General features: G+C 37.2%; 1 protein-coding gene across 19 annotated transcripts in view; it reads left to right on the top strand.

Annotated features, from left to right (window-relative positions):
• The window catches only part of MAPT (microtubule associated protein tau), a 156,065-nt gene that overhangs the window by 62,429 nt on the left and 65,901 nt on the right, over window positions 1-27,735 (top strand). For 12 of the 19 annotated variants that reach the window (XR_004233836.1, XM_031965950.1, XM_031965953.1 and 9 more), the window contains exons 2-4: window positions 2,806-2,991; window positions 14,730-14,813; window positions 17,670-17,750. Coding sequence is in view for 18 of the 19 variants with exons in the window: in XM_031965950.1 (XP_031821810.1) it covers window positions 2,806-2,991; window positions 14,730-14,813; window positions 17,670-17,750 (351 nt within the window). In the remaining variant the exon portion in view is untranslated. The remainder of the gene's footprint in view (window positions 1-2,805; window positions 2,992-14,729; window positions 14,814-17,669; window positions 17,751-27,735) is intronic. The other 7 variants (XM_031965962.1, XM_031965949.1, XM_031965958.1 and 4 more) reach the window with 2 other exon arrangements.

The following is a 27,735-nucleotide window of genomic DNA, read 5'->3' as shown; positions in this document are numbered from 1 at the left end:
CAGTTTTCCTATTTGTTTCAAATTTTATTCATCTAAAAACCCTTTGCCTATTTTTCCATATTACAACAACAATCCTGTAGTATCCATGTAATTTGTTATCTTGTGTGGTGATCAAAAAAAAATTTATTGTTGCAGAATGGTTTCATTCACCCAAATCAAGTTGTAGCTTATTATAGAGGAAGCACAGAAAATCTTGTCTTCTTTACAATCTGAGACTGAAATGTTCAGGTGGCTGATGCAGACCGGCACATTTAATAGTCTCCATTTCAGTTTTTGTTAAGATTAAAAGTTTTGGGAAATTGCTGTTTATTGTTCTCCTAGAAATTTTCAGTGGTAATGCTTAAAGAGTTCTAAGCATCCTGGCTAATCATAGATTTTAATCTGAAAAAGATCCATTGAGCCCAACTACTTCATTTTACAAATGAGGAAAGCAAGGTTGAAAGGTTAAGTGACTTGCTAGTAAATTTCAAAGGCAGGATTTGAACTCAGATCTTCTTGAGTCCAGGATTGTCTCCAAAGAGGGAATTTTAAAAATCCATTTTCTTCTTTTTATTGATATGAAATTGAATGTCCTTCCAAATTTTGCTGATATTTTGGTTTTATTGAAGTGGTAAGGGGAGTTTTCCCTTTATCTTCCTTTTAAAAAAACTTTTGTCATAAAGATTGACTTTCTAAATAGATAGTGAAGTGGGTTGAAGAGTAATATATTTATATATAAAGGTAGAAAAAAGCAAAAGATATCTCTTACAATTACAATTAAAAGAAGAAAACTTCAAATTCTTTGTTGTTGTTCATTCACTTATGTCTGATTCTTCATGACTCCATGGATCATTGAGTCATCTACCCTCCACTATCTCTCAAAGTCTGGCCAAACTCTTTCCAAAACACTATCCATCTCATCTTCTACTGTCCCCTTTTCCTTTTGCATTCAGTCTTTCCCAACATCATATCCTTTGTTGTTGTTACTGTTGTTCAGTTGTTTCAGTCATGTCTAACTCTTTCCATTTGGGGTTTTCTTGGCAGAGATACTGGAGTAGTTTGCTATTTTTCATTCATTCTCCAGCTCATTTGACAACTGAGGCAAACAGGGTTAACTGTCCAGGGTCATAGCTAATAAGTATCTGACGCCAAATTTGAACTCAAGAAGATGTATGTTCCTGACTTCTGGCTCACCTAGCTGTTCCAGCATATGCCTTTTAGCACACTTTTTTGGTAGATATCTCCTAAAGTTGTAAATTCAGTGTCAATCCCTATAAGTTTTTAATGTCAGTTTTAACAGAGATATTTAATGCAAAAAAAAATTCCCAGTCTATATCTTATCATTTTTGCTGCATTGATTTTGTTTGTGCAATAGCACTTTCAGTTTTACATAATCAAAATTGCATATCTTTGTCTTTTAAAATTCCTCTATTATATCCTTTCATCAATTCCCTCATAATCCTCAGCTATGAATAATGTAACTTTCCGGTCTCATCTCATTTTTTAAAGGTGGATTTACTATGATTATATTATGTAATGTAAGATACTGATAGGACCTTTGTCTTTTAATATGTAGGAAATAACACATGACATTAGGGGAAATATCAATACTTTATATTAATATAGATACTGAACTGATAGAACTGAACTAACAAAATGAAGAGAAAAAAAACGAACTATGTAAAAATATGACCCTCTTTTAGTACTTTTACTATGGCATGGAAGTAACTTTGGTTATTTGATGAAAAGTATGGACCCCTTGGTAGATTGTGTCTCTGTTATGAAGAGCACCTAACTATCTTTAGAAAAGTTTATCATCTTGACCACTGGCTAATGAATTTTTTTAGCCTCAACAATTTTCTGAGATCATTTACTGAGTTATGGAAGTCTTCCCCTCCATCTACTCTATCTGTATCTTGTGTGTGTACCTGTACCTGTACCTGTTGCATCCCTTATTAGATTATAAACTCCTTGAAAGCAGGAACTGTTTCATTCTTTGCATTTATATACCTTTGTCTTTGTCTATATCACTGTTTGGTGCATAGTGAGTGATTAATAAATGCTTGTTAATTGATTGATTATTCATGTTAGAAGTGGCATTTGAATCTGGGTTGTTTCAAACAGGAAACATTTTTTGCTGTCCATTTAGGATCAAATAAGACCTTTCTTTTGGCTATTGTGAGGGATTAAAACACAAACTCATTTTAAAACATTACAGAATTTATCATATAGTTTTATCCTTCTATACTTTCTCAGTCAATGAATGCTAATAGGAGGTGTCTCTAAAAACATTTTTAAAAATATTTTTGAGTCCTCATTCTCTTTTTTTAATAGTTTTTTTTATTGACAAAACATATACATGGGTAATTTTTCAACACTGACCCTTGCAAAAACTTCTGTTCCAACTTTTCCCCTCCTTCCCCCCACCCCTTCCCCCAGATGGCAGGTAGTCCCATACATGTTAAATATGTTAAAGTATATGTTAAATACAATATATGTATACATATTTATACTGTTGTCTTACTACACAAGAAAAAATGGAATCCTCATTGTCTTAAGAGTTTTGGGGACCACTAGCTTAAATTATTGGTAGTTTCTACTAATTCCCTATTAGCCTTAAAGAGAGTATGGGGAGAATACAGTAAGCTCCACATTTAGCTGTCTAGAACAAGGGGTACGACCACAAGGGGCAAAGCTTGAGCAGCTGCCCCACTAGAAGTGTCCACACTCGCAGGTAGTTTTCCTCAGGCACCTCTGAAGGCTCATGGTGTGACTGCTTTTTCTTCCTCTTCTCCACCTTCTCCCCTCCTTGCTTTCTCTCCCCAGGCAACTCTCTAAACAGGATGGCTGAGCAAAGACCAAGCTTCAACATGATGGAAGACCACGCTGGGAACCAGCAGATTCATTCTGGAGAACCATTCCAGATAGGAGGAGAGAGGAAAGACATGGCTTCTCAAGGCGGTTATACTCTGCTGCAGGACACCGAAGATGACACGGGGCATGGCTTGAAAGGTCAGTAAATGAGAAAGCAGATTTTTGTGGCCCTGTGGCACAAATTATCTGCCTTTTTCTTCTCCCTTCTAATCATCAAAACCTTCAGACTGGCTTCTCCACAAGTCCTTCACCTTTCCACTCTGTTTTAATGTTTTTCCCAATTAATAAGCATTGACTTCCTTTACCTTCTACCTACTCTTTCCATTACTGCCACCAAAAAGAAAAACAAACACAGAACCCTTGTAACAAATGTCCACGTTGCTGTTCTTCATCATATCCATCACATTGGTGAAAGTGACAAAAAGAGAAAATGCACTTGTTGGCAGAACTGAATTAATTGGTCCAGCCATTCTGGAAAGCAATTTGGACCTATGCTGCAAACAGTTACTAAACTCTGCATATTCCTTGATCCAGCAAGACCACTACTAGGCCTGTACCCCAAAGAAATTAGAGAGAAAAAGGATCCATAGATTCAAAAATATTTATAGCAGCTCTTTTTGTAGTGGCAAAGAACTGGAAAGTGAGGAAATGATCTGCATGATGGAATGGCTGCATGAATTATGATAATACAGTATGAATATAATGCAATACTATTGTTCCATAAGAAATGATGAGAGGAATGGTTTCAGAGAAACCTCAGAAGACTCATAGGGACTAATTCAAAGTGAGATAAGTAGAATAAGGAAAATAGTTGATACTGTAATAAAAAAAACCTTCTGTTTCATCTCTGCCTAATTTGAGTATAGTAAAACCTCTCTAATTTAAATTAATAATTCCAACCTGGGTCTAAGGCTTCTTTTGTTTAAAAAAAAAAGTTTGCCAAGCTGAGGAATGGGGTTTGAAAAGAATACAGAGCTCTATTTAAGCCAAATAGGAAAATAAGTTATTTTTATCACCCTCCTTTCAAAAAATAATTTATTAAATATATGCTATGTTCTAATCCCAGCAGATGGCAGCCTTCATTACTAGCTTATAAATTATTTTGCACCAGAACTGTGATTTTATCACTATAGAGAATTCTCGACTGAGGACTCTTCTCTACCAATGCAGGTTGGAATCTGCTTTGCAGCTTAGTCCTATAAAGTGGCCCAAAGCACTGAGAGATTGCCTAACTTACAAGGCCAGCATTTATTTGGCCACTCAGTCAATCACCAAGCATTAAGTGTCAGCAACAGCCATCAGTGTGCCAGCAACAGCCGCCAGAGATGCGGATATTAAGAATGAAACAGTATGTATTCCCAGTCTAACATTAAACATAGAACTTGACCAGAGGTATTCGTTTTTCTAAGTCTCTCTCTTATAGCCTCTAACATGTAAGATATCATATGATAATTCTAAATGTTTCTTATCTCTTTATGGTCAGAATAGAGATATCCTTAGAGTCAGGAAAACCTAATTTCAAGTCCCACCTTTGACACTTATCATTTGATATCCTAATATCCTAAATTTAATCTCTGAGACGTGGTTTCTTCATTGTAAACTTGACGATTACCTGTGGTACTGTGGTGCCAAACTTTAAAGCGCTATATGGTAGTTATTATTATTCTTAAAATGGGCTCCTTTAGGTCTTCACCTGGACTTTCTGTATGTATTGGAAAGTATAAAAAACTAGGAGACCTACCCATTGGCTCCTGTTTCTTTCTCTGGTAATTAGTTTTCAGCACCCTCCAAGGCATAGTGCTTTCCTTTATTTCCTGTCATATTAATCCCAAAGGGTCAGAGATGGATTGTATTTTAGATGTGTCATTATTTTAATCTGGCCTTCCATCCTTCCCTATTTAGTAATTCCAGACAAATGAGTTTTGCCAGTTTTTGTTTCTCACAGCAAAACACACTCTTTGCTACTTCCTCCCACCCCAAACGCCCTCTCCAGAGGCCCAACCTAGACCAAGAACTATTTCCTTCCCAGTTGACCCAAGGGAGTCGAGTTCTGCTACACAGAACTAATTTCACTGAAAAGGCAGTTCTTATGACCTTGATTGGTTTTGACCCTCCTCAGAAGGCAGTACCTGAGATAAAAATCCTTGCTTGTGCTTATTATAAAATATTTTCCTAATAATATATCATATGTATTTAAGTAGAAAAGAGAAGGGGAAAACTTACTTTTCCCTTCTGGTGCTATTTTATTGAATGGAGTACTTCAGATAATTGATGATGGTAAAGACCAAGAAGAGAACGGAGGTAATAGCCTGGAAATTAAGCAGTCTTTTTTGTGCTTATTCAAATAAGGCTTCCTAGAGGACACAAGATTTACTGGGGCAGTCAGTCGTGCCTTGAACCTGTTAGTACCTTGTTCTCTGCTCAATGGGAGCTGACATCATGAAAGAGGAAAGAAATAAGTAGTATTTATTAGGGCTTTGAGAAAAAAACAAAACAAAAAACTTCTTTTCCCCAGCTTGGTCAGAGAAAGCTGCTCTAGGAGCAAGGAAATGAGAGAAGCTTGAATAAAGAAAGTGTTACAGTTGAAGTAGGCTGATTCTTAGAGGATTTCTCTCAAAGATTTCAGGATTCACCTTCACCTGACCTTCATGGGAAAGACCCTCCTAGAGCTCTTCAGGGAGAGTTTATTTTGCCAATGTGAGTTTTTTTTTTTTAGTTGCCCTGAGTTGTAACTTGCAAGATAAATGCTGCTCAGGCTTTACTAAATCTTTGCTATGCACAGGAGGAAACTGAGAATTTATATAAAATAACATGAAGTTTATAGAAGGAATATTTTTCTTTTTTGGATTCTTTTTTGTTTGAAGGGTGAAATGGAAATGGAGACGTATTTCAGGCCCCAATAAACTTGAATGATAATAACATTTCCTTCAAATGTGATTTTTTCAGAAATTTAATATTTTCCCCAATTATATTTTAAAAACAATTTAACCTTAATTTTTTACAGTTTTTGCTTCCAAATTCTCTCTTATCCTTCTGTCTCTTATCCCTCCCAAGTTGGCAAGCATTTGATAAAGGATATATGTGTGCTGTAGTGCAAACCTTTTCCTGTTTTAGTCATGTTAAAAAAAAAAAAAAGAAAAATTTTAAGAACTAAAAAACCCAGCATGCTTTGATCTGCATTTGGTAGACAGCATTTTTCATCATAGGTCCTAAAGAATTGTCTTACATCTTTGTATTGCTGAGAATAATTGTCAGTCAGTTGATCAGTATATAATAATACTGTTACTTTGTATAGTGTTCACATGATTCTGTTCATTTTATTTTGTATTATTCATATAAGTCTTCTCCTCATTTCATCATAGCACATTTTCATCAAAATTACATGTCATAATTTGTTCAGCCATTCCCCAGTTGATGGGCATCTCATCAATTCCCAATTTTTTGTCACCTATAAAAATATTTTTGTACATATAGGTCCTTTTCCTTTTTTTCTCTTTGGGATACAAATAGTAGTGGTATTGTTAGGTCAAAGAGTATGCACAGTTTTTGTAGCCCTTTGGGCCTAATTCTAAATTGCTTTCCACAATGGTTGGATCAGTTCACAACTGCACCAACAATGGGTGTCTCATTTTCCCACATCCCTTTCAACATTTTAAATTTTCTTTTTCTGTTATATTAACCAATGTGATAGCTGTAAAATGGTATCTCGGAATTGTCTTAATTTGCATTTTCTAATCAGTTATTTAGAGTATTTTTATGACTATGTATATCTTTTATTTTTTTAATCTGAAAACTGCCTGTTCATCTGCTTTTACCATATCTTTTTACCATTATCAATTGGGAAATATCTCAGATTCATATAAATTTGACTCAGTTTTCTGATGAGGCCTTTATCAGAGAAAATTGCTACAAAAAAATTTCCCCAGTCTTTTCAATTACAGATTTAAAAAAAAAAAAAAAATATATATATATATATATATATATATATATATATATATGCTGAGGAGTCATCAATAGGTAAAAAAAGAACCCATACCACACACAAAAAGATTAAGAACCCTGATTTAGTGAATGTGTTATTAATGTTACCTTTCTAGGTAAGATAAATGTTTGCATTTCAAAAGGGGAATTTTAGCCACTGTGCAAGTGGAAAGGGAGATATTCTTGGACAGACCTTCAAATATGCTGCCTGTTGTTTAGGGGTAAAGTCCTGTGACTAGAGCATGATACCTTGGAAGCTACTCTACAAGCTATCTCCCTTGGAAGTTAGGATGTAATAATAGTAGTAATAACAATTTAAATTTTTGTCCATAATCTTAAAAATCATTGGCTTAATTTTTAGTTCAAGGAAAAGAGCTATATAACGAAATACTAAAATAAAAAAGTAGCATTTTCCCAATAAATCTCAAAAATACTCATAACCATAAGTGGTCAATTAAAGATAATCTCAGAAGGAGGACACTTAGCTGAAACTTGAAGGAAGTGTTAGAGAGCCCCAGAACCAACAATGAATGATGGTATTCCTTAGATCTTTTTATAGATCTTTTACTTGGTAAAGGCTTTCCTCACAATGAGTTTTCATCCATGAAGATTTTGGCTTTGAAAATAGGCCCATTTCCACCATTGTATAGTCCATCTCCCCCTCCTTTCCCATCCTCCATCCAGTGTGAACATCAGGCAGTTATTTCTAGGTTACTTATAATTAGTATTCTGCCTGAAAACGGACTTGGACCAAGGCTGGGGCTAACTAACTGGAAGATTTGGGCAAGTGATACCAGTGGAAGAGAAATACATCCTTTAAATTTGGTTTCCTGACAACGAATTTTAAATTTCAAAACCTCAAAGCTTGTTTGTTTTTTTCAAGTAAAACCAGAGTAAGAGAATGACCTTCTTGATGTCTCAACCTGACCAAAAAAAAGATCTGCTTCAGAGAGAACCTCTGCCTAGGGCCTAAGACAACAACAGCCTGCTTTCCTATTTTCATCATTCATTAACGTTTATAGCCCAAAGTCTGGGAGATCAGATACCTCTCCCAGTCCTCCTTAATACTGGTGCCTTCCCCCTGGGACCATCTTCAGTTTACCTTGTTCCTCTCATGGTTGTCCATCATTGTTCGCATATTCTCTCCCCCATTAGATTGTGAGCCACTTGAGGGGAAGGGACCATTTTTGCTTTTTTTCGTTTGCATACCCAGGGCTTAGTCCAATGGTCAGCATGTAGTGTATGTGCTTAAAGCTTAAGCATCTCTTTAAGATCTTCGATTCCTCAGCGAAAGACTAGCCCAAGGCTGATGTGCTGGAACCAATTAAGGAAATGAATAAAGAAACGAAGGGGCATTTATTAAGCACTTAGTATGTACCAGACATTGGGCTGAACATTGGAGAAACAAATATAAAGGACAGTCCTTAGAGAATTTACTTTCTCATCTCTTCAGGATCAGGTGCTTTCTTCCTTTCCAGGCAGATACCTCAGCACCTGATCCCCAGATAGCACAAAGAGGAGCTTGGAGAAGGGGGTACTGTAGGCACACAAGGGCAGGGGCACCAAGGGCACCTCTGAGGGGTGGAGCTGGTACCCTGATTTGGAGAAGGCTGAGAAGCAATGTGACAGAGCGGGAGCGGGAAAAGCATTCTAGCAATTAATGACTTACAGCCTCTACCAAGCAGGGGGAGAGGTTTAATCTATAGAAAAGAATTTCCCCATGCAAAGAGTAATGGTTTGGACTCAAACAACCTGGATTCCAATCCCAGTCCTCCTGATTACTTGCCATTGTGGCCCTGGGCAAGACATTTCATTTCTGTAGGCCTTGGGGTCCTCATCAGTTGAACTAAATCACTTTTAGGTATTTTGTAACTCTACATATATGATCCTGTGAATTCTAACATAAAGTCATGTATAATGTAGAAAAAAGAGCAGTTACTGAAGAGTACTAAGGAGGTAGGTATCTAGATATCTATGGGTCAGAGTAATGGGCAGTGAAGGTTAACTGAAAAGTGAATGATTTCTCAGATAGGGGGCATCCAAGATTCAAAAATATTTTTTAAATTTTTTTAATTCATTTTAACTTTAAATACAAAAAGACAGAAAAATTTTCTATTTATACAACACAACATAGAAAGAAGGTATAATATGAAACCATGAATTCTCATTTCACAGTTTACTTTTTTCAGAAAACTATGTTATAAATACTATACATCATTTTCAAAACTACCCTGCTTTTCTGTGTTACCTTCTGAGTTTCCTTTCATTCTCTGTTGTGCACTTAAAAAATTTTTTTTCTCCCACCCCATTCTGTTCTAAAGGTGACTACCATTTCTCTCTCTCTCTCTCTCTCTCTCTCTCACACACACACACACACACACACACACACATACACACACACACACACACACACACACACACACACTTGTGTGTAGGTAATATAGCTATATAGGCATATAATATAGAGATATATTTCCATACACACATACATACATATATATATATATATATATATATATGAAACCATACTATACATACTTCTGTTTATCAGTTCTTTCTCTGAAGATAAATCTTCCTTCATAGGTCCTTTGTAATTTATCTAAATATTTGTAATACTTATAAATAGCTTAATCATTTAAAATTTATTCATTGAATAATACTATATTATTCTATTTTTATATTACATAGAATACATTTTTATATTCTATATAATTACTATGTAACATAATACTGCTACTACTGTATATATTATTCTTTTGATTCTGATCACTTCATTTTTCATTATTTATGCAAGTCTTTTCTAAAATGAACCAGCTCATTATTTCTAATAGCAAAGAAGTGTCTGTCACAATCACATACCACACCTTGTTTAGACATTTCCTAGTTGATGGATATTCCTTCAATTTCCAATTCTTTGCTAACCACAAAGAGAGCTACTATAAATATTTTAGAGCATGTAGATTCTTTCCCTTTTTCCCTAATCATTTTAGGAAACAGACCTGATGGTGGTATTGCTGGATCAAAAAATATACATAGTTTTAAAACTCTTTGGGCATAATTCCAGATTGCTCTACAAAATGGCTGGATTAGTTCTACTAACAGTGTATTAGAATTCCAATTTTCCAACATTTTGTCCAAGATTTGTCATTTTTCTCTTCTCTCATTTTTGCCAAACTGATTGGTATTAGATAACATTTCAAGTTGTTTTAATTTATATTTCCCTAACCAATAATGATTTGAAGCATTATTTCATATGACTATATATAACTTTGATTTCATCATCCAAAAAAATACTTGTTCATATCCTTTGACCATTTATCGATTGGGAAATGATTCATATTCTTACAAATTTGACAAACTTCTCTATATATTTGAGATATGAAACCTTTATCTGAAAAATTGCCTATAAATTGTTTTCCCCAGTTTTCTGCTTTCCTTCTAATGTTGACTGCATTGATTTTACTTGTACAGGTTACAGAACTCTTAAATGATGAGGAGGAAACTATGTTCTAGGATAGTGATCCTCAAAATGTGGTCTGTGGGGTCCCAAAACCCTTTTAAAAGGGGTCTTTAAGGTCAAAACTATTTTTGTAATACTAAAACATTTGCCTATTGAAATATTCCTACGTTTTCCAAAGACATATCTTAATGAGGACAGATTTTCTTCATATGCAACCAAAATAACTTATATCACAACAGACTGAATGTATAAGTAGATATGTGAAAATCTACCTTTTTTCTATAAAGTCAAACATTAAAAAAGATTTTCAAAAATATGTAAAATAATGCCCCTCTTTTCACTAATTTTTTTTTGTTTTGGAAAATAATTTTCATTAAAATGTTATTTGTATTGACTTGTAGCGTGGGTTTATTGTTATTTTAAATGAATAAACAGTTTAAAATTTATTAGTTCTAATTTCTAATATAATCATTATAACTATTGAGAGTATGTTGGTAAATGTTTACTATGTAGTTGAGGGGGAGAGGGGATTTTGCCACACTTTAGGTTTAATCTGAATAATTTTGACACACTTTAAGTTTAATGTGCATAATATCATTTTTTCCATCACTTTCCTAAGTTTAAATAGTTCACAAAACAAGTCAAGCCCTGATTTGTAGTGTTTACTATTTTGGAATATGTAGACTTAGCAATTGACTGAGCTGTTTTGAGCCGCTTTCTTCATACTTCTATATAACCTGTATAAACAAAAGCTCTTTGGGGAGCTTCATTAATTTTTAAGAATGTCAAGAGGTCCTTAGACCAAAAAGTTTGAGAACCACTCATGCAGGGTTTCAGTGAAAGGAGCAAGTAAAGACCGTATCTGAAAGAAGCAAAACTGAGCCTACATAAAGGAAAGACCAGAAGTGAATTCAGAGAATAGTTTTAGCATCCTTTCTCAGAATACCCATAACATGGTGGGTTACCCAGGGGATGCACAACTTGGAGCCATAGAAGAAAGGAGGATGAAGTTTAAAACACTTCATCCTTTATTGCATTTACTTCAAAACTGACAATGAGGGACCTTCAGTCTGAGATGTCTAGTGACTAATCTGAGGCATCAGCTTCAGGGCTGACCAATAGGTTTGTAAAAAGCATAACTGCATTAATGAGACAGGATGATATTATCAAGTATCTTTGTGTTGCCAGGTAACCTTAGAAAGCTGTTTTCCCTCTATGGACCCCAGTTTCCCCATTTTTAAATAAGGAAATTGGTCTAGATCAGAGGTTAGCAATCATGGTAGCTTCCTATTATTCCTTGAGCATTTATATGTGAATCTTTTCCTCCAAATACATTGAGTCTATATGTTAATAAATAAGCAAACTATGAGAGATTAATTGCTTAGCTTTAAGTATCACTCAAGCCTAAAGTTATGTTTAGTCCATACATACACACACACACACACACACACACACACACACATATACAGAGCACGCCCACTTATTTGGGTCTCCTTTCCATCATCCCTGTCTTCATATATCAAAATTTCATCTCCTGAACCCCTTACCCTCTAGACTCATTGCCATGCTTCTTCCTACTCTTTATCTTGTTTCCTCCTCTTCTCATCCCTTCAGGATCAGGTGCTTTCTGCCTTTCCAGACAGATACCTCAGCACCTGATCCCCAGAACTCCCACATGCAGTCAAATCTGTATTATGTATTATATAGAGATAAGTTCCCACAGATGTGAATAATATATACTAGTGCTAATGTTTTGGTTGTCTCAATGTGTCTATGTGTGTTTCTTGTTTCTCCCCATCAGATGGGAAAATTCTTAAGAACAGAGAATCATGTCTTCCAATTACTTTGTTTGTTGACACAGTTCTAGTGCAGAGTTCTCTGTGCAGTGAGCATTCATTCAATTAAATGTTTTCCTTTTACAACCTTGATTAGCTTGGGACTGGGGTGCTTGGTGAGTCCACTGCTACCTAGATGAAGCTGTTGATGCTGATTCACAGTGGTAGGGAGATGAAACATTCAAGTGGGGTAATTTCAATATGTCTTCAGTGAACCTGACATAACTTATTTTAAATAGTTCCATATTAGAAAAAGAACCTTATCATGTATACTTATTGTGTATCTAATTTATATTTTAATATATTTAACATCTACTGGTCATCCTGCCATCTAGGGGGGGGGGGGGAGTAAGAGGTGAAAAATTGGAACAAGAGGTTTGGCAATTGTTAATGCTGTAAAGTTACCCATGCATATATCCTGTAAATAAAAGGCTATTAAATAAAAAAAAATAAATAAAAAAAGAGAAGTAACTTAGGTTGCATCTAGTTCAACTTAAACAATAAAGGAATCCTTACTACATTTGTATTTCTAAAAAAAAAAAAAATAGAAAAAGAACCTTAACAAGCCATTAATGCACTCCATAAGAAAAAAATCTCCAGGACCATTTGGATTTACAAAAGAATTCTACCAAATATTTAAAAAACAATTCCAATAATATATATATATATATATATATATATATATATATATATATATATATATATTACTTGCCTTTAAAAGGTCCCTGAAAGTAGGGGTGAAAATGCTAACAGATTGTATTCACTTAGACACTCTTTAACAAGTATACCAAAACATTTTTCACACTTAATGGTCCTCCATTGAAAGAAAGTATGGAGAATTCAGACTTAAAGAAAACAGAAGGCTAAATATAAATTTAATATGTTTAAGAAATACACCCTGAATAAGAGTAGCTGTCACTTTTCAGGAAAAGGAACCAACTATTTTCATTTCTTCTGCTTATCAGCCTTCCATTAATTAAATGAACTAAAATATAAAGCAGAGGCTTTGTGGTTATTTGCAAATTTGGGTGTTGAGTTTGTGTTTAGCCTGCTATTCTTAAAGCTACTATTTTATTAAAGTAAGAACTTCTGCTTTATTTAGAATTTAGGTAATGCCTTTTAGTGCAATATCATTACAATATAGATGGCTCCATTAATTCCAAACTTCAAGGAATAAAATATAGAGGATCTAGCGTTGCTTGGTTGTGTGTGACTCTTTGTGACACCTTTTGGGATATGGATACTGGAATGGTTTGGTGTTCCTTCTCCAGATTATTTTATTGATGAGGAAACCGAGGCACCTTTTGGGATATGGATACTGGAATGGTTTGGTGTTCCTTCTCCAGATTATTTTATTGATGAGGAAACCGAGGCAGACAATGCTTTAGAGGGAGTAACTTTCCAAGGTCACTTAGCTAGTTAATGTCTTCCTGACTCCAGGTCCAGCACTCCCCTCTATCTTGCTGCCCCATAGAGACCTACTAGAATCAAAGCCATATGAAGACAGGATATAGTACCTCTCCTGCCTGTATTCTTTTCTGCTGCTGGAGTGGTCCCTAGGCTGCTTTTAGTAAGCTTACAAAAAAATGAGTCTAATTCCAGTTCTGTTGTTCAGTTAACAAAAAGCAATTGATCAATCAGAACAGTAGACTACAGACATCAAATTTCTATCAGGATAGTGACTTGTTCCCAGACTTTCTATCTGAACTCCATTTAAAAAAACCAAGATAATCATTTTTATTAGGCCTCTAATTTCATTATTGTAAGAAAACTTCCTGTAAGGAAACTCCAAGAAGATCATTGCCTAGAGAATTTATAAAAACAGTAATGACAACAGTAGCAATAACAATAATAATAATAATGACAGCTGACATTTACATAGCCTTGTATTTCTCAAATGGTGCTTCAAAGAAATGTGGAATCACCCTAGTGAATTTTACATTATTTGTTAATGGCCATTAAAAAATTAATTTTAGAAAATTTTACTACAAAGGATCTTCCAAAGTTTTGTTTAAAATAATGGAAAAAGTTTGAGAAGCACTCATATACTACTTTAAGGCCCCCAAATCCTCTTAAGATTTTGTCCACCTAAGCTAACTGCTCACTAATTATCATCTTCAGGTTTCTCATCTATAAAATGAGAAGCTTGGACTATTAGCAAAATGAAGACATATTTTTGTACCCACTTTTACTTTAAATGTAGAGAGCCAGGTTCAGTAAATAAGTGGACTTGGACCATTAACTAAGGCAGAAGTTTTTACTTGTACATTTAGCTTTGGAATAGGAAGTGAGAACAGAAGCCCAGTATGATACATTGAACGAATCTTCTGATTGCTCTGGCTGCCCTCCCTAGCTCTCAGAATCCCTTACCTTTTCTCAGACATGCTGCTAGCAGGCTGCAGCATTTACAGGTGAGTTCTGCAGCATCATAGCTGGAGGTTTCTTTTTCAGGGTTGTATTGTATTTCAGCATCTCTTCTGCTTGAGATGTGGGGTAATTGTCAGATTCTAAAATCTACACACACACACCCGCAGAAGGTCCTCGTGGCTTAGGCAGGAAGAGGGGCAGTCATTCTGAAGGCTTCCTCGTGTATGTTACAGGATATTCTCCACACATCCCAGCTGATGATGGATCGGATGAACAGGTCTCTACAACTTCTGCTAAGAGCACTCCAACTACAGAAGGTGGGGACTTGCTTCTTTCCTTGCTCCCTTCATCCAGTGCTTGGCCATGCTCCCTGCCTTTATTTTGCAATGTTTACAACCAATCCATTTCATCTTTCTTTGACCAAATGCCCATATATTCCTTGTACTCCTGGAACAGAGGGATGCTTTTTTAGCTTTCAAGGGATGGGCCCTGAGATAGGAGGAGCCTCTCCTCCATTCACCAGGACTCATTACAAGGGCTGCAGTCTCTTAGCTTTGGAGGCAGAGCTTTTTGGAAGTGCTTCTTTCTGTAAAGTTGGACCCACCCTTTTTTCCTTTTCCACATTGTTTCATCATCTGATCTGGGTCTGCCGCTCCTTGAGCTCTGTGCCCAATCGTAGCCTCGACCTCTAGCTTCTTAGACTAAGGACTTTTGGGTCCTGTAAAGCATCTTATGTGTTAGATTCTCAGATCAGCTTTGTCCATATTAATCATATTCTTTTCTCTCTGGGATGGTTCAGATCAGTCATAAACTGCTGCTCCAGTATTCCCTTCAGGCCTTGAAAACTGAGCCAGAAAAAACATATCTCAAAATGTATCTCATCTGGGGGAAGGTTGGCTGCCTTGACTTCCTTCCCATTGTCCAATGGAAGAACTTCATCACCTCTTCAAGATTCTCTTGGGATTTATTGGGAAAGCATTTATTGAACATCTACTGTGTTCTCAACACTAGAGAACAATGAATCGGGAAATACTCATCAAGGATATTCTAGAAGGGATTTCTGTTCTATGTTGATTAAACTTCAAACCCTTTGGTAACTCTTTGTTCTTCATTCAGTCAGTTGTGTCCAACTCTTTGTGACCCGATAGACCATCACACACCAATATTGACCATGAGGTTTTCTTGACAAAGATACTGGAGTGGTTTGCCATTTTTCTCCAGTATTAAATGACTTGCCAAGGGTAAATGTCTGAGGGCAGATTTCAACTCAGATCATCTTGATACTCCAGGCCTCATACTCTATCTCCTGGGCCACCTGGTTTTCTCATGGATACCAAATATCATAACTGAAATATGACATAAAGAAAATATAATACATATTCCATTCTTTAGCTCTTTGAGCTTTACAAAGTGCTTTTCTCACAATGACTCCATGAAGTAGATAGTATATGAATTATTGCTCCCATTTTAAAGATAAAGAAACTGAGGCTGAGAGGGGGTGAAATCATTTTCTGATGACCACATAGTTAGCAAGTGTCAGAGCCAGAGTTTGAATCTGGTCTCCTGCTTTAAAGCCCAGCTTACTTCCCACTTATATCATAGCTCCCCTTTTATATGGCTGCTTTATTTGAGCTAAGGTCTAGGCTAATGGTTAAAGCAAAAATCTCTAAGGCAAAATGCAATGCACAAGCAATCTCATTTGACCCTCACATCAACTATGAGAGGTTAAGTACTGCTATTACTCCCATTTTACAGGAGAGGAAACTGAGACTAAAAGGTTGTGATTTGCCGAGGGTCAGACAGCAACTAGTCAGTGTTTGTGGGAGGATTGGAACTCGGGTCTTTCTAGTTCCACTCTTTGTACCATCTGAGCTGCCTGCAAATTAAACCATCTCTCATCCTCCTTGCCCTCAAGGAGCTCAGTCTTGTCAGAGTGACATGTTTGGAACTTAGTACCCCAAGATGTCTCAGGACAAATATAAGATGCTTCCTGTTTTTTCTCAAGACATTACCAAGATCAATAGGCTCCCCAAGAATATCAGCAGTGATGGTTGCTCATTGTCCATTGTCCCTTAAGGCTCATCTTGGATCTCAGCTTCTTGCCTTCTGCAAGCCTTCAGCATCAGGTTAATGTCACATCCAAAATGCCAGCAAAAAATTAAATTTAAACCAGCTCATTCCCAGAAGCCCAAGAGTTTTCTGCATCTTATGGAATTCTGAGAAGTGGAAGATGGCCCTTTATCCTCACAGATACTCAGAGTTCTGACCCGGGCCCAAGGCTAGCAAGGACATTTCAGTGGCAAGTGACTCTTCATGACCCAATTTGGGGTTTTCTTGGAAAAGCCCCTGGAGTGGTTTGCCTTTTCCTTCTCCAGCAGCAAGGACATAGGGAAACAAGATCACTCTTTGGAAGCTCAGAGCTTCATTTGGGAGGCTTGATAATTAACACGGAATTCCTAGGCATCCAAACTTGGAAAACTTTCAAAGGCTGACAATTCTCTGCCTTTGTGTAAAAGGGCTCCGAACATCACAGAGTCTTTCAGATGCGGGGGAATGGGGAATGGGCATCAAGAAATGAATTTCCAATTGGCAGGCAGTGTGGGGAGCATTCATCAGCTCCATCTCCACAAGAGGACTGGCACTAACTCTTAAACCTCAGCTATTTTTTTCTGTAACCTATGCTGAGAAATGTAAGCCTGCCCATACTGTGCCACACAGAGAACTGCCCCTCTCTGTGGTTAAATATTCCTCCAAAAGGAGGTTCCCACACCACACCAGGGAAAAGACAGTCATTAAGCATCATCTTCAACACACCTTCTTTAGGTTGTCTCGGACTGCCCAGTGGATGTGGGACTCCATGTATAGACAGTCACTAAGCGTCATCTTCAACACACTTGCTTTAAGTTGTCTTAGACCACCCGGTGGATGTGGGACCCCGTGTATAGGCTTGGATGGTTGGCTGTCCCTGGTTTCCATTGCTGCCATTGCATGGCCAGAATACCGCGCGCTTCCTTCCTGACGAGTTTAGGCCTCCGGCTAGCTTGTGGCTTTTTTGCATTGTTTTTGCATGTGATCTCGTCGCCTCTGCTCTGTCTCCCTCCCACCCACCCATGGCAAGGGGGAGCCTGTCGGCATCCCGGCACCCCTTAAAGCTGACTCTTGGTGCCTTCCAGATGTAACAGCTCCCTTAGTGGATGAGCAGGAACATGAAGATCAGACTGCAGCCCAGGTGGAGATACCTGAAGGAACCACAGGTGAGGACTCGGAGACTCCATGGAAGAGCTAATGGTGCCTTATGGGCCGGCCGAGGGGCTTTCCAAAGGGTAGCATCCACGCTGGGCAAGGGTTTCCCTTCTCTGAATTTCTGCAGGGGAAGTTTGCTCAGAAAATTTGAATGTGACGTATGTTGTATTAGTCTGATAAGCTAGGGCTTCTCTGAGCCCACACCTTGGATCCAGAGCTTACTCCCAGACTCAGAACAAATGTTTGGCCTTCTTCCTTTGGCCTTCTCCTCCTTGGCCAGTCACTCTGACCTTCCCCAGAAAAGCCGATAAAAAATGCACATTAGCCTTTCCCTATAACATGTGTGATGCAGCCTCAGGCCTCTGTCGCCCTGTAGTGCATCCATCGCTGGCACTGGCACTAGCTCTGAACTCGAGCCCATATTTGCTCATCTTTCCCCCTTATCCCCATCCCCAGCACTCAGCACTTAATTAGGTTGCCAACAGTTTCATGACTTTTTTCCCCATGATGTACATCGCCCACTATGATTGAAGAACATGTTGAGGATTATCATAAATGCCTAAGTTCTCTTGGTGTGACTATGCTGAATAAATGGTATAAGACAGGACTCTCACCTACATCCGTGTGAGGGGACTGGGTCAGATGGGCTGCCGCTGATTGTTAATGCCCGCAGTCCTGTCACTGGGGGAGCTTCACGGCTTCCAGATTTCCTTGTAGTTTTGCTTTGTGTGCTCTAAAACAACGACTACCATTGGTAGTATAATGAAGAAAACAATTTAAGTGCTCCCTAAATGGTAGGTTATTTAAATTAAATTATTACTAATTCTATTTCTATGATTATTATTCTGCCATTTTTCATGAAGTCAAGAGAGAAAAGATCCACAGAATCAGTGATTGAGTGGCTTTTATTACTATTTCTGTGATGTATTCTGCCGTTTTTCATGAAGTCTTTTGATAAACGATTGCAGAATCGGTGGTTGCGTGGCTTTTATTACTATTTCTATGATGTATTCTGCCGCTTTTCGTGAAGTCTTTGGATAAAGGATCACAGAATCAGTGGTTGAGTGGCCTTTATTACTATTTCTGTGATGTATTCTGCCGTTTTTCATGAAGTCTTTGGATAAAAGATCACAGAATCGGTGGTTGAGTGGCTTTTATTATTATTTCTGTGATGTATTCTGCTGTTTTTCATGAAGTCTTTGGATAAATGATCGCAGAATCAGTGGTTGAGTGGCTTTTATTGCTATTTCTGTGATGTATTCTGCCATTTTTTGTGAAGTCTTTGGATAAAGGATCGCAGAATCAGTGGTTGAGTGGCCTTTATTACTATTTCTGTGATGTATTCTGCCGCTTTTCATGAAGTCTTTGGATAAAGGATTGCAGAATCAGTGGTTGAGTGGCCTTTATTACTATTTCTGTGATGTATTCTGCCGCTTTTTGTTATTACTATTTCTGTGATGTATTCTGCCACTTTTCGTGAAGTCTTTGGATAAAGGATCGCAGAATCAGTGATTGAATTCAGTGTCTGTTTCATGGTTCCCTCTCCACTCCTTATACTAAGAAACTTCAGTATATAGACTGATGTTAGCTCACATACCTTAGCTTTCTAGTTCCTTAACTCAATCTGCTCCTCAGTTACACATTGGGATGGCCTTACCCTTGATCTTGCTATCACTTCTTGTTATGTTACACTTCCAGAGTTTCAAGAACGCCAAGATCTCTTTGCTAGTCTTTTATCATTTCATCTGTCTCTCTGCCCTCCAATATTTCTAAACCTTCCTCTTTGCCATGACCTCCAATTTCTCTACCTGTTGATATTTTCCCAGATCATCACCCCTGCTCAGACTACAATCTTCTCCCTTCCCAAGCGGAATCCCTTGGTGAACCAGTTCAATTCTCTGCTCTCTACAGAATTACCATTCTGTACTCTCCGACCCTTACCACCTTGGTCCTTTGCCACTTGTGTCTTGTCAAATGCCAACTCTGGATTACTCTCAACATCTCTCCTCCACTGTTACTCATATGTAGCTGAAGGGAGGTTAAAGGAGTTATAAAACTGAACTGACTCTTTGAGTCCATGTAAATTTAAGTTTTGTAGTCTCAGCTGGAAAGCAAGCAGTGAGGTGGCTAGAGCGTCAGGTCCAGAGTCAGAAAGATTCCTTTTCCTGAGTTCAAATATGTCCTCATGCATTTATGAGCTGTGTGACTCTGGGCAAATCACCTTACCCTATTTGCCTCAGTTTACTCATTTGTAAAATGGCCTGGAGAAGGAAATGGCAAATTACTCTGGTAATTTTTTTTTGCCATGAAAAAAAAAATGGGATCACAAAGACACAACTGAAAGGACTAAATAACAAAAATCTCAACTGGACCCTTACTGAAACAAGGCAGTTCTCTTCCCTAAGTGGTTCTCTACCCCACTTATCACAATAGCTGTTTCAAACCACCTCCTCTCTTCTCAGACCACCCAAAATGTCTCTGATGAGGACTACCTGATACTTTATTTTTAAAAATTGAGAATATTTGTTGCAAACTCCTTCATTCTCACCATCTCACATTCCCCAACTTCATCTCCCTTTTTATTCCAGTCTCTGATGAAAAAGTGGTCTTTCTCCTTGCCAAGGCTAACCTTTTTATATGTGCTCAACCTCCCCTTGCTATCTTCTCTGGCATTTTGGTCCCATCATCCCCTTTCTAATAATCAATTCTCTTTATCTACTGCTTCCTTCTCTGCTGCCTACAAATATGCCCAAGTTTCCCCCATCCTTTAAAAAAATCATTAGACCTTACTCTCTGCCAACAGGTTTCCTATCTCTCCTCCCATTCTCAAATAAGCTCTTTGAAAAGATATCCAAACTAGCTGCCTTATCTACTCTCTCTGCATTCTTTTTTTCTTAAATAATATTTTATTTTTCCAAATACATGCAAAAATAGTTTTTAGCATTCACCTTTGCAAAAACTTGCGTTCCAGATTTTTTCTCCCTCTCTCCCCACCTTTCCTAGACAGCAAGAAATCCAAGATAAGTTAAACATGTGCTGTTCTTTTAAACATATGTCCATATTCATCATGTTGTACAAAAAAAGTTAAATCAAAAGGGGGAAAAAAATAACATGAGAAAAAAATCAAGGAAACAACAATGATTAAAAAAAAAAAAGGTAAAAATACTATGGTTTGATCCACATTCAGTCTCCATTAAAGTTCTCTTTCTGGCTATAGATGGCTCTTTCCATCATAATATTGGAATTGCCTTGAATCACTTCATTATTGAAAAGGATCAAGTCCACACAATTGATCATCACATGATCTTCTTGATGGTATCTTTTCACTCTCTTCTGAAGTCTTCACAATCTGACTTTAAACTTCATGAGCCTTTTCTCTGTCTAAGTTATCAAATCTAATATGATCTTTTCTCAACACTCATCCTTGAAAGTCCTTGCAATATTTGACTCAAGTGAGCACTTTCTGCTCTTGGGTACTTTCACCTTTATGCATTTTCTTGACTTTGTTCTCCATAAGATCCTTTGTCAGTCTCCTTTGCTTGATTTTCATATCCATGGCATATTTATTAATGGTAGAATATATCCCTCCCCCAAGACTTTGGCCTGGGTTGTCATCTCACTCGTTTCTCTGTGCAGATGATTTGGGGAGGGGGCATTTGCAATTAAGTGACTTCCCTGTAATCACACTTCTAGTAAGTGTGTAGGGCTGGATTTGAACTCCTGACTCCAGGGCCAGTTCATTGTCCACTACCTAGCTGCTCCTGTGAAAAATGATTTCTGCCTTACAGCCCAAAACTTTTCTGAGCTCTAGGACAGCATCATTAATCAGGCATTACAAATTTTAAAATTCCCCTACAGACTCAATAGGTCTGAAGCAGAACTTTTCTTCCCCTAAAACCTAACCTCCCTTCTAAACTTCGCTGTTTCTGTCCAGGGTGTGTGTGTGTGTGTGTGTGTGTGTCCTTCCTGTTACTCAGGCTCAATCATGGGCTCATCTTTTGATTATTGACTTTTGCCCACCCTGCACAACCAAGCATTTGCCAAATTTTACCTTATCTAGCTTCATAATATCTCTTATATATGCCCTCATTCTCTCCACTTACCAAGGCAATCACTTCAGAAGTCAGTTTCAAATGCCAAAGACCCCCTCATGGAGCCCACTCAATGCTTATGTACCCTTGGAAGAATGAGTGTTCCTGAGGGTAGAAATCAACTCTGATTAGCTAACAAATAATGTGAGAATTAGTATTGTAATAAGAGGCAGGGCTGTTCTAATGAGGGACTGGGAAACATGGCCTTGATCAGCCAGACCTACCTGACAAGAATACGGTGAGCTTAGATTTCACCAAAATTAGATTTTCTTTATAAGGGCAATAAGAAATAAAATGGTCTATGTCAGGGTTTCTTAAACCTTTTCCACTCACAAACCCCTTTTCACCTGAGAAATTTTTACACAGCCCTGGCTATATGGGTATATAAAATAGGCTTATAAATCAAACATTTACTTATAAATTAGTCATTCAGTTATGAGACCCCATATGGGATTTAAGATCTACAATTTAAGAAATATTGGTATCAATGGGGTGAATTTTGGGGCAAGGTTAAAGGTCTTGAAAGACTGGGATTTTAAAATAGGAAAAAGGGGGAAAAAACTCTCTCCAATAACTGATTGTTTAATGTAAGTGCTATAGAAATGATAGCTACTGAATAATTGTTGTTGGTAGAGCTTGCTTGTTTTAGTTGGCCTAGATATGAATCTGTGATGTTAGTTTTATCCTTACCACGAGTTTGAAATGGATATAGCCATGATGAACTCTGGGACTTCTAAAAGCAGCTGTCAAAACATCCTTCAGCTTCTGTTGTCAGATGTCATCCAATCCCTAAGTGCCCCTCACTCCAGCAGTTAGGAGATGGCCCTTGAAGCCAGATATCCTCCCTGAGTTTTCCTGTATCTCCAGTTGGCCAACATCCCAGTCCTTCCTGGGGTAGGTAAACTTACTGTGTTTCTCCCAAGTCCATACCTGGCTACATTTACCCAAGTATCAGGTAGACTTTGGGGGCCCCCAAAGCACCCCTGATCAGAGTTCCCACAGGTTTCTAGCCTTCTCTTGGATCTTGGACTGGATCAAAGAGTCTATTTACTAGGATTTCCTTTTGGTTTTATTGACTATTACTTCATCTGGTGCCCTTTATCATGTTCAATGGAGAGTCTTAGGGGGGAGCAAGATTCAACTATAACCTTTTATATCTTTCTTCATCCTTACTGGAAGCCTCCCAAATATATCTTCATCTAATTCATTCACTAAAATGTTGACAATAACAGGGCTGAGGACAGAGTATTAGAAAGCTTTCTCCAGATTGACATCAATCCATTAATCACTACTCTCTTTGTTCAGTTATTCAACCGACTACAAATTCATATTATCATTCAGCTAACGTGTCTTGTCTTCTCCACAAAAAAATTTTTATCCTAAAAGATTTTTGCCCAAAATATCTTTTTTTGTGTTCTTTTGTTTTTCAGTCATGTCTGATTCTCTCCAATTTGGGATTTTCATGGAAAAGATACAGGAATTGTTTGCCATTTCCTTCTTTAGCTCATTTTACAGATGAGGAAATGAGGAAACTGTGGAAATGCTTTGCTCAGGGTCACACAGCTAGTAAGTGTCTGAGGCCAGATTTGAACTCAGGCTTTCCTGATTCCTGATTTTCCAGATCCTTTATGGCATTTAAGCCACCCAAATGCCTTACTGAAATTCAAATGTCTCCTATGTGTGCCATTCCCTTGTTGACTCCATCCAAAAAGAAAATGTGGTTAGGCTCATTAGCCAGTTTACACTGACTCCTGGGGATCCTTGCTTCCCTTTCTTGGTCCTTTCAAGACAGCCATCTGATAATCATCATAGAATTTTTCCTGGAATTGACATGTTCTTAGCCTTTGGAGGATACTGCCCATCTCCTGAGCCTTTAGACAGCTTTCCCTGCTCTCCCTGATTCCTCAAAGTTTCCAACAGTGATTCAACAGCCACACTGGGGAGTTCTTCCAGCCCCTGGATGTGCTTTATCCAGGAGGCTAAGAGACTTGAATTCATTTAAAATTGTGTGGGGCTCTCTTAACACCTCCTCCTCCTCTATCTTTAATATCAGTTCCATCTCTGATTTTTTATTCTACCTTTACCAAACTGAAAGTCATTCCCAAGAGGGAAAGAAAGTTAGTATTTCTATTTTGTCAGTCATTTGTAAATATTATACCGTGTGCCTCAAGCACTTTCTTGTTGTTCTTTTTGTTCCCCAAATGGTTTTCTGAAGCACAGATTTGGAAAGGAGATCAAGGATCATTTAGTCCCACCTATACTTGTCCCACTATACTCATTAAAAATGGTAAATACTAAATTAAATTAATTTAAAATGTAATGATTGGATTAAAATATAAAATATTAAAATATGTAAAACATATAGTCCCACTATACTCATTTAAAAATATTTCAAACAAAGTCATACTGGGGAGTTCTTCCAGCCCCTGGATGTGCTTTATCCAAGAGGCTACTATACTTGAATTCATTTAAAATTGCTTAGAGCTCTCCTAACGATTCCTCTATCTTTAGCATCAATTCCATCTCTGATTTTTTATTCTACCCCTACAAAACTGAAAGTCATTCCCAAGAGGGAAAGAAAGTTAGTATTTCTTCCAAGTGCTATTTCTACATCTGCCTTCTGTCAAGTAAAACAAATCTAACCACCTCTCATACCCTCTCTACACAGTTAGACTTTTCCCCCATCTCCACATAATCATAGGGTTATAGTTTTAGATTTGGGTGGGACACTCTAGAAGTCAGCTAATTCAAACCCTTCACAATACAAGTGAGGAAACTGAGGCACAGAGGCTCAGTGACTTGCCTAGGATAGCACAGGTAGAACATAGCAGGTCTGAGATCCAAACCCAGTCCATTCTCTTTTCCCTGCACCATACAGCCTCTCCAGCTCAGACCTGTATGACATGAGTTTGAGGTCCTTCACCGCCTTGGTGGTTCTCCCTTGGACATGTGTTAACTCCTCAGTATCCTTCTAGGAATATCGTACCCCAAAACCTATCAAAATACGTAAGATGTGGTTTAACCAGCTCCGAACAATAGTAGTGACAGTCCTCCTGTACTCTAAGGGCCATTAATTCTATTAAAGTGGCCTGATCTAGCTTTTTTTGATCATCCTATTGTATTATTGACTTCCCTTAAGAAGTGGGAAGTTTGCTAAAATCTACAGGTCTTTTTTTTTTTTCACCTGAAATTTTATTGCCTAGTAATGTCATTTATCCTGCATTTAGGCAGTTAATTTTTTGAACCTGCGTGTTGAATCCTTTTTATTGTCTTGGTATTTTTTGTAATACTCACCTAGCTTGTCTTTTCATTGTCATTTTCAGCCATGTCCGATGCTTTGTGACCCCATTTGGAATTTTCTTGGCAAAGATACTAGAATGGTTGGCCATTTCCTTCTCTAGTTCACCTTACAAATGAGGAAACTAAGCAAACAGGGTTAGGTGACTTGTCCAGGGTTACACAGCTAGTAAGTGGATAGGCCCAGATTTGAATCCATGAAGATAAGCCTTCCTAACTCCAGCTCTGATGCTTTATTCACTGTACCACCTAGGTGCCCCTTACCTTGCTTAGGTTTAACAATCCTGCCACTAATAATAGCAAGTCCATACCACAACTAGAAGCTTGGACTCTACTACAGAACTTCCATGTATGACTTTGGGCAGGTTACAACCTCTGTGAGCCTCAGTTTTAACATATATAAAATCTCAGTGTCCCCCAGCTTGGTCTTGTTTTATGGATCCAATGATATACTGCATATGAAAGCATTTTATAACCACATTAATGCAAAAAAGGGAGTGATTAATTGTTATTACTCTTTAGTCTGCAAACAACTGAATAAATATTCGTTAAGTACCTACAACTTGGAAGACCTTTTACAAATGCTAGGGATACAGAAGTGAAAATGACGTATTCTTTAAACCTGAGATTTATCATTTTAATTCAGAAGCTTTTAACTGTATTTGTGTCAGATGGCATTTAAGGTACTCTGATGAAGCCTGTGCATCCTTTCTTAGAAGCATGTTTTTAAATTTATAAAATAAAATACATACTAAAGACACCTGACCTAATGGATGGATTCAACATATCCATAGATATATACTATATGAGATGAAAAAAGTCAAAGGAGACAGAATTCAGACAGAGATCTATTTGGAAAAGTGATCACTTTCATCTGTGGGGATTCTTTGATTATGTGCCCTTGTTTGTATCCCTACTCATGAGTTTCCTGTGCAACTCTGTTGATCTCCATAAATCCTGTTCCCTTTTCTTTTCTCCTCCCCCTTTTCTTTTTCATTATGTTCATTTACAATTGTATCATCAGAGGTTAGTCCTTGAGAACCCTCCCTTTTATTTAAATAAGAGATTCTGGCCTTGAGAGCAGACTGATCTTTTCCCTAAAAATTTTAAAAACCACTCTCCTAAAATCCAGATCATATGTCTGATTATATATGTTCTTTCCAGTTCTTGACTGTTAGTGACTTCAAACGGGCATGATTGCTTTCTCCACTTTCCATCACTTATATTTTATCAGTTAGTTCCTCCATAGCGATCAGAATTTTGTCTTATTGCTTTATGAAACATCTATGAGAAAAGTTGAAATTGTCAGCAAGATAGGAATTTACTTGATGATCTACTTTTTGTGGAATGATATTGCCAACAAACACATATCCACATAATTGATATGTCTTCATTACTAATTATATGTATATGTGCATTTATACACTTATAAATAATAAGTATCAAAATATGATACCAGTTTTATGATCTGAATCAGAAATTTATCATTTATTCTCTCCATCTTATAAGATAATCTTTTTTATTAGTATATTATTCAAATATAATAATATATAATAATGCAACATTGTTATATGTGCTGTATATACATTATAAAATAAAATAATACATTAATATACATTATATAAATTTTATCATTACCCAATTACTCTCCATTGTGTCATTCCCTCAGGTTAATTATTTTCAACATCAGTATACCAGATCATATATCTAGAGCTAGGAGACCTATTAAAAACCTAGCCCACCCACCCCTCATTCTTCAGGTGACTAAACTAAGGTGTATACTTTCCATTGGGAGCTATTTAGCACCCCATCTTGTTCTACAAAACTTGTTTCCTTTGAGAAAGATATACTCTTTTCTAACTCTTTTCTGGTGGTGTTTCACCCCACCAACACTTGAGTTTCACCCTACCAACCCTCCTTTCATTGAAGCCCAAGTTAAATTTTGAACTTGTTCTGTACTTGAGAAAATGACAAGGTGATTCTGGGCCTGGAGTCAGGAAGACTCATCCTCTTGAGTTCAAATCTGGCCTCAGACACTTACTGCCTGGCCAAGTCACTTTGTTTTCCTCAGCTTCCTCATCTGTCGAATAAGCTAGAAAAGGAAATAGCAAGCCACTCTACAATTTTTGCTAAGACCTCCCCAAACAGGGTGATGGAAAGTCAAATATGACTAAACAGAAATGCTTAAGAAACAGTATGGCATAGCCAATGGATCAGTAGATTTGAAATTTAAAAAAAAAAAAAAAAAAACTTCATTCAAATGAAGAGATTGGCTTGGATAATTTCTAAGTTTCCTTTTAGCTTTAAATTTATTATCCTAGCATATCTTCATTGATACAGGAATATCTGAAGCCATAAGTCTTTATTTATATCCCTTATTCCTGTTTTTTTTTTTTCTTCTAGTATTGTTCTCTTCTCCTCCACCCTTCATTTAATAGCTAATGTTTTCCATGCTATCAGGGCTTAATATTTTCAGCTAAGACTCATTTTATCAGATTGACACAATCATAACCTTTCCATTCCTAACCAGCACTTATTATTCCAAAACTTTCTCCAGAAAAAAACAAATTTCTATTCTTTTACACACACACACCCCAATCACAATCTC

This window comes from Sarcophilus harrisii, chromosome 4, assembly GCF_902635505.1.
Source record: "Sarcophilus harrisii chromosome 4, mSarHar1.11, whole genome shotgun sequence".
In the NCBI taxonomy this organism is placed as follows: Eukaryota; Metazoa; Chordata; class Mammalia; order Dasyuromorphia; family Dasyuridae; genus Sarcophilus; species Sarcophilus harrisii.
This window is presented reverse-complemented; position numbering and strand designations above follow the sequence as displayed.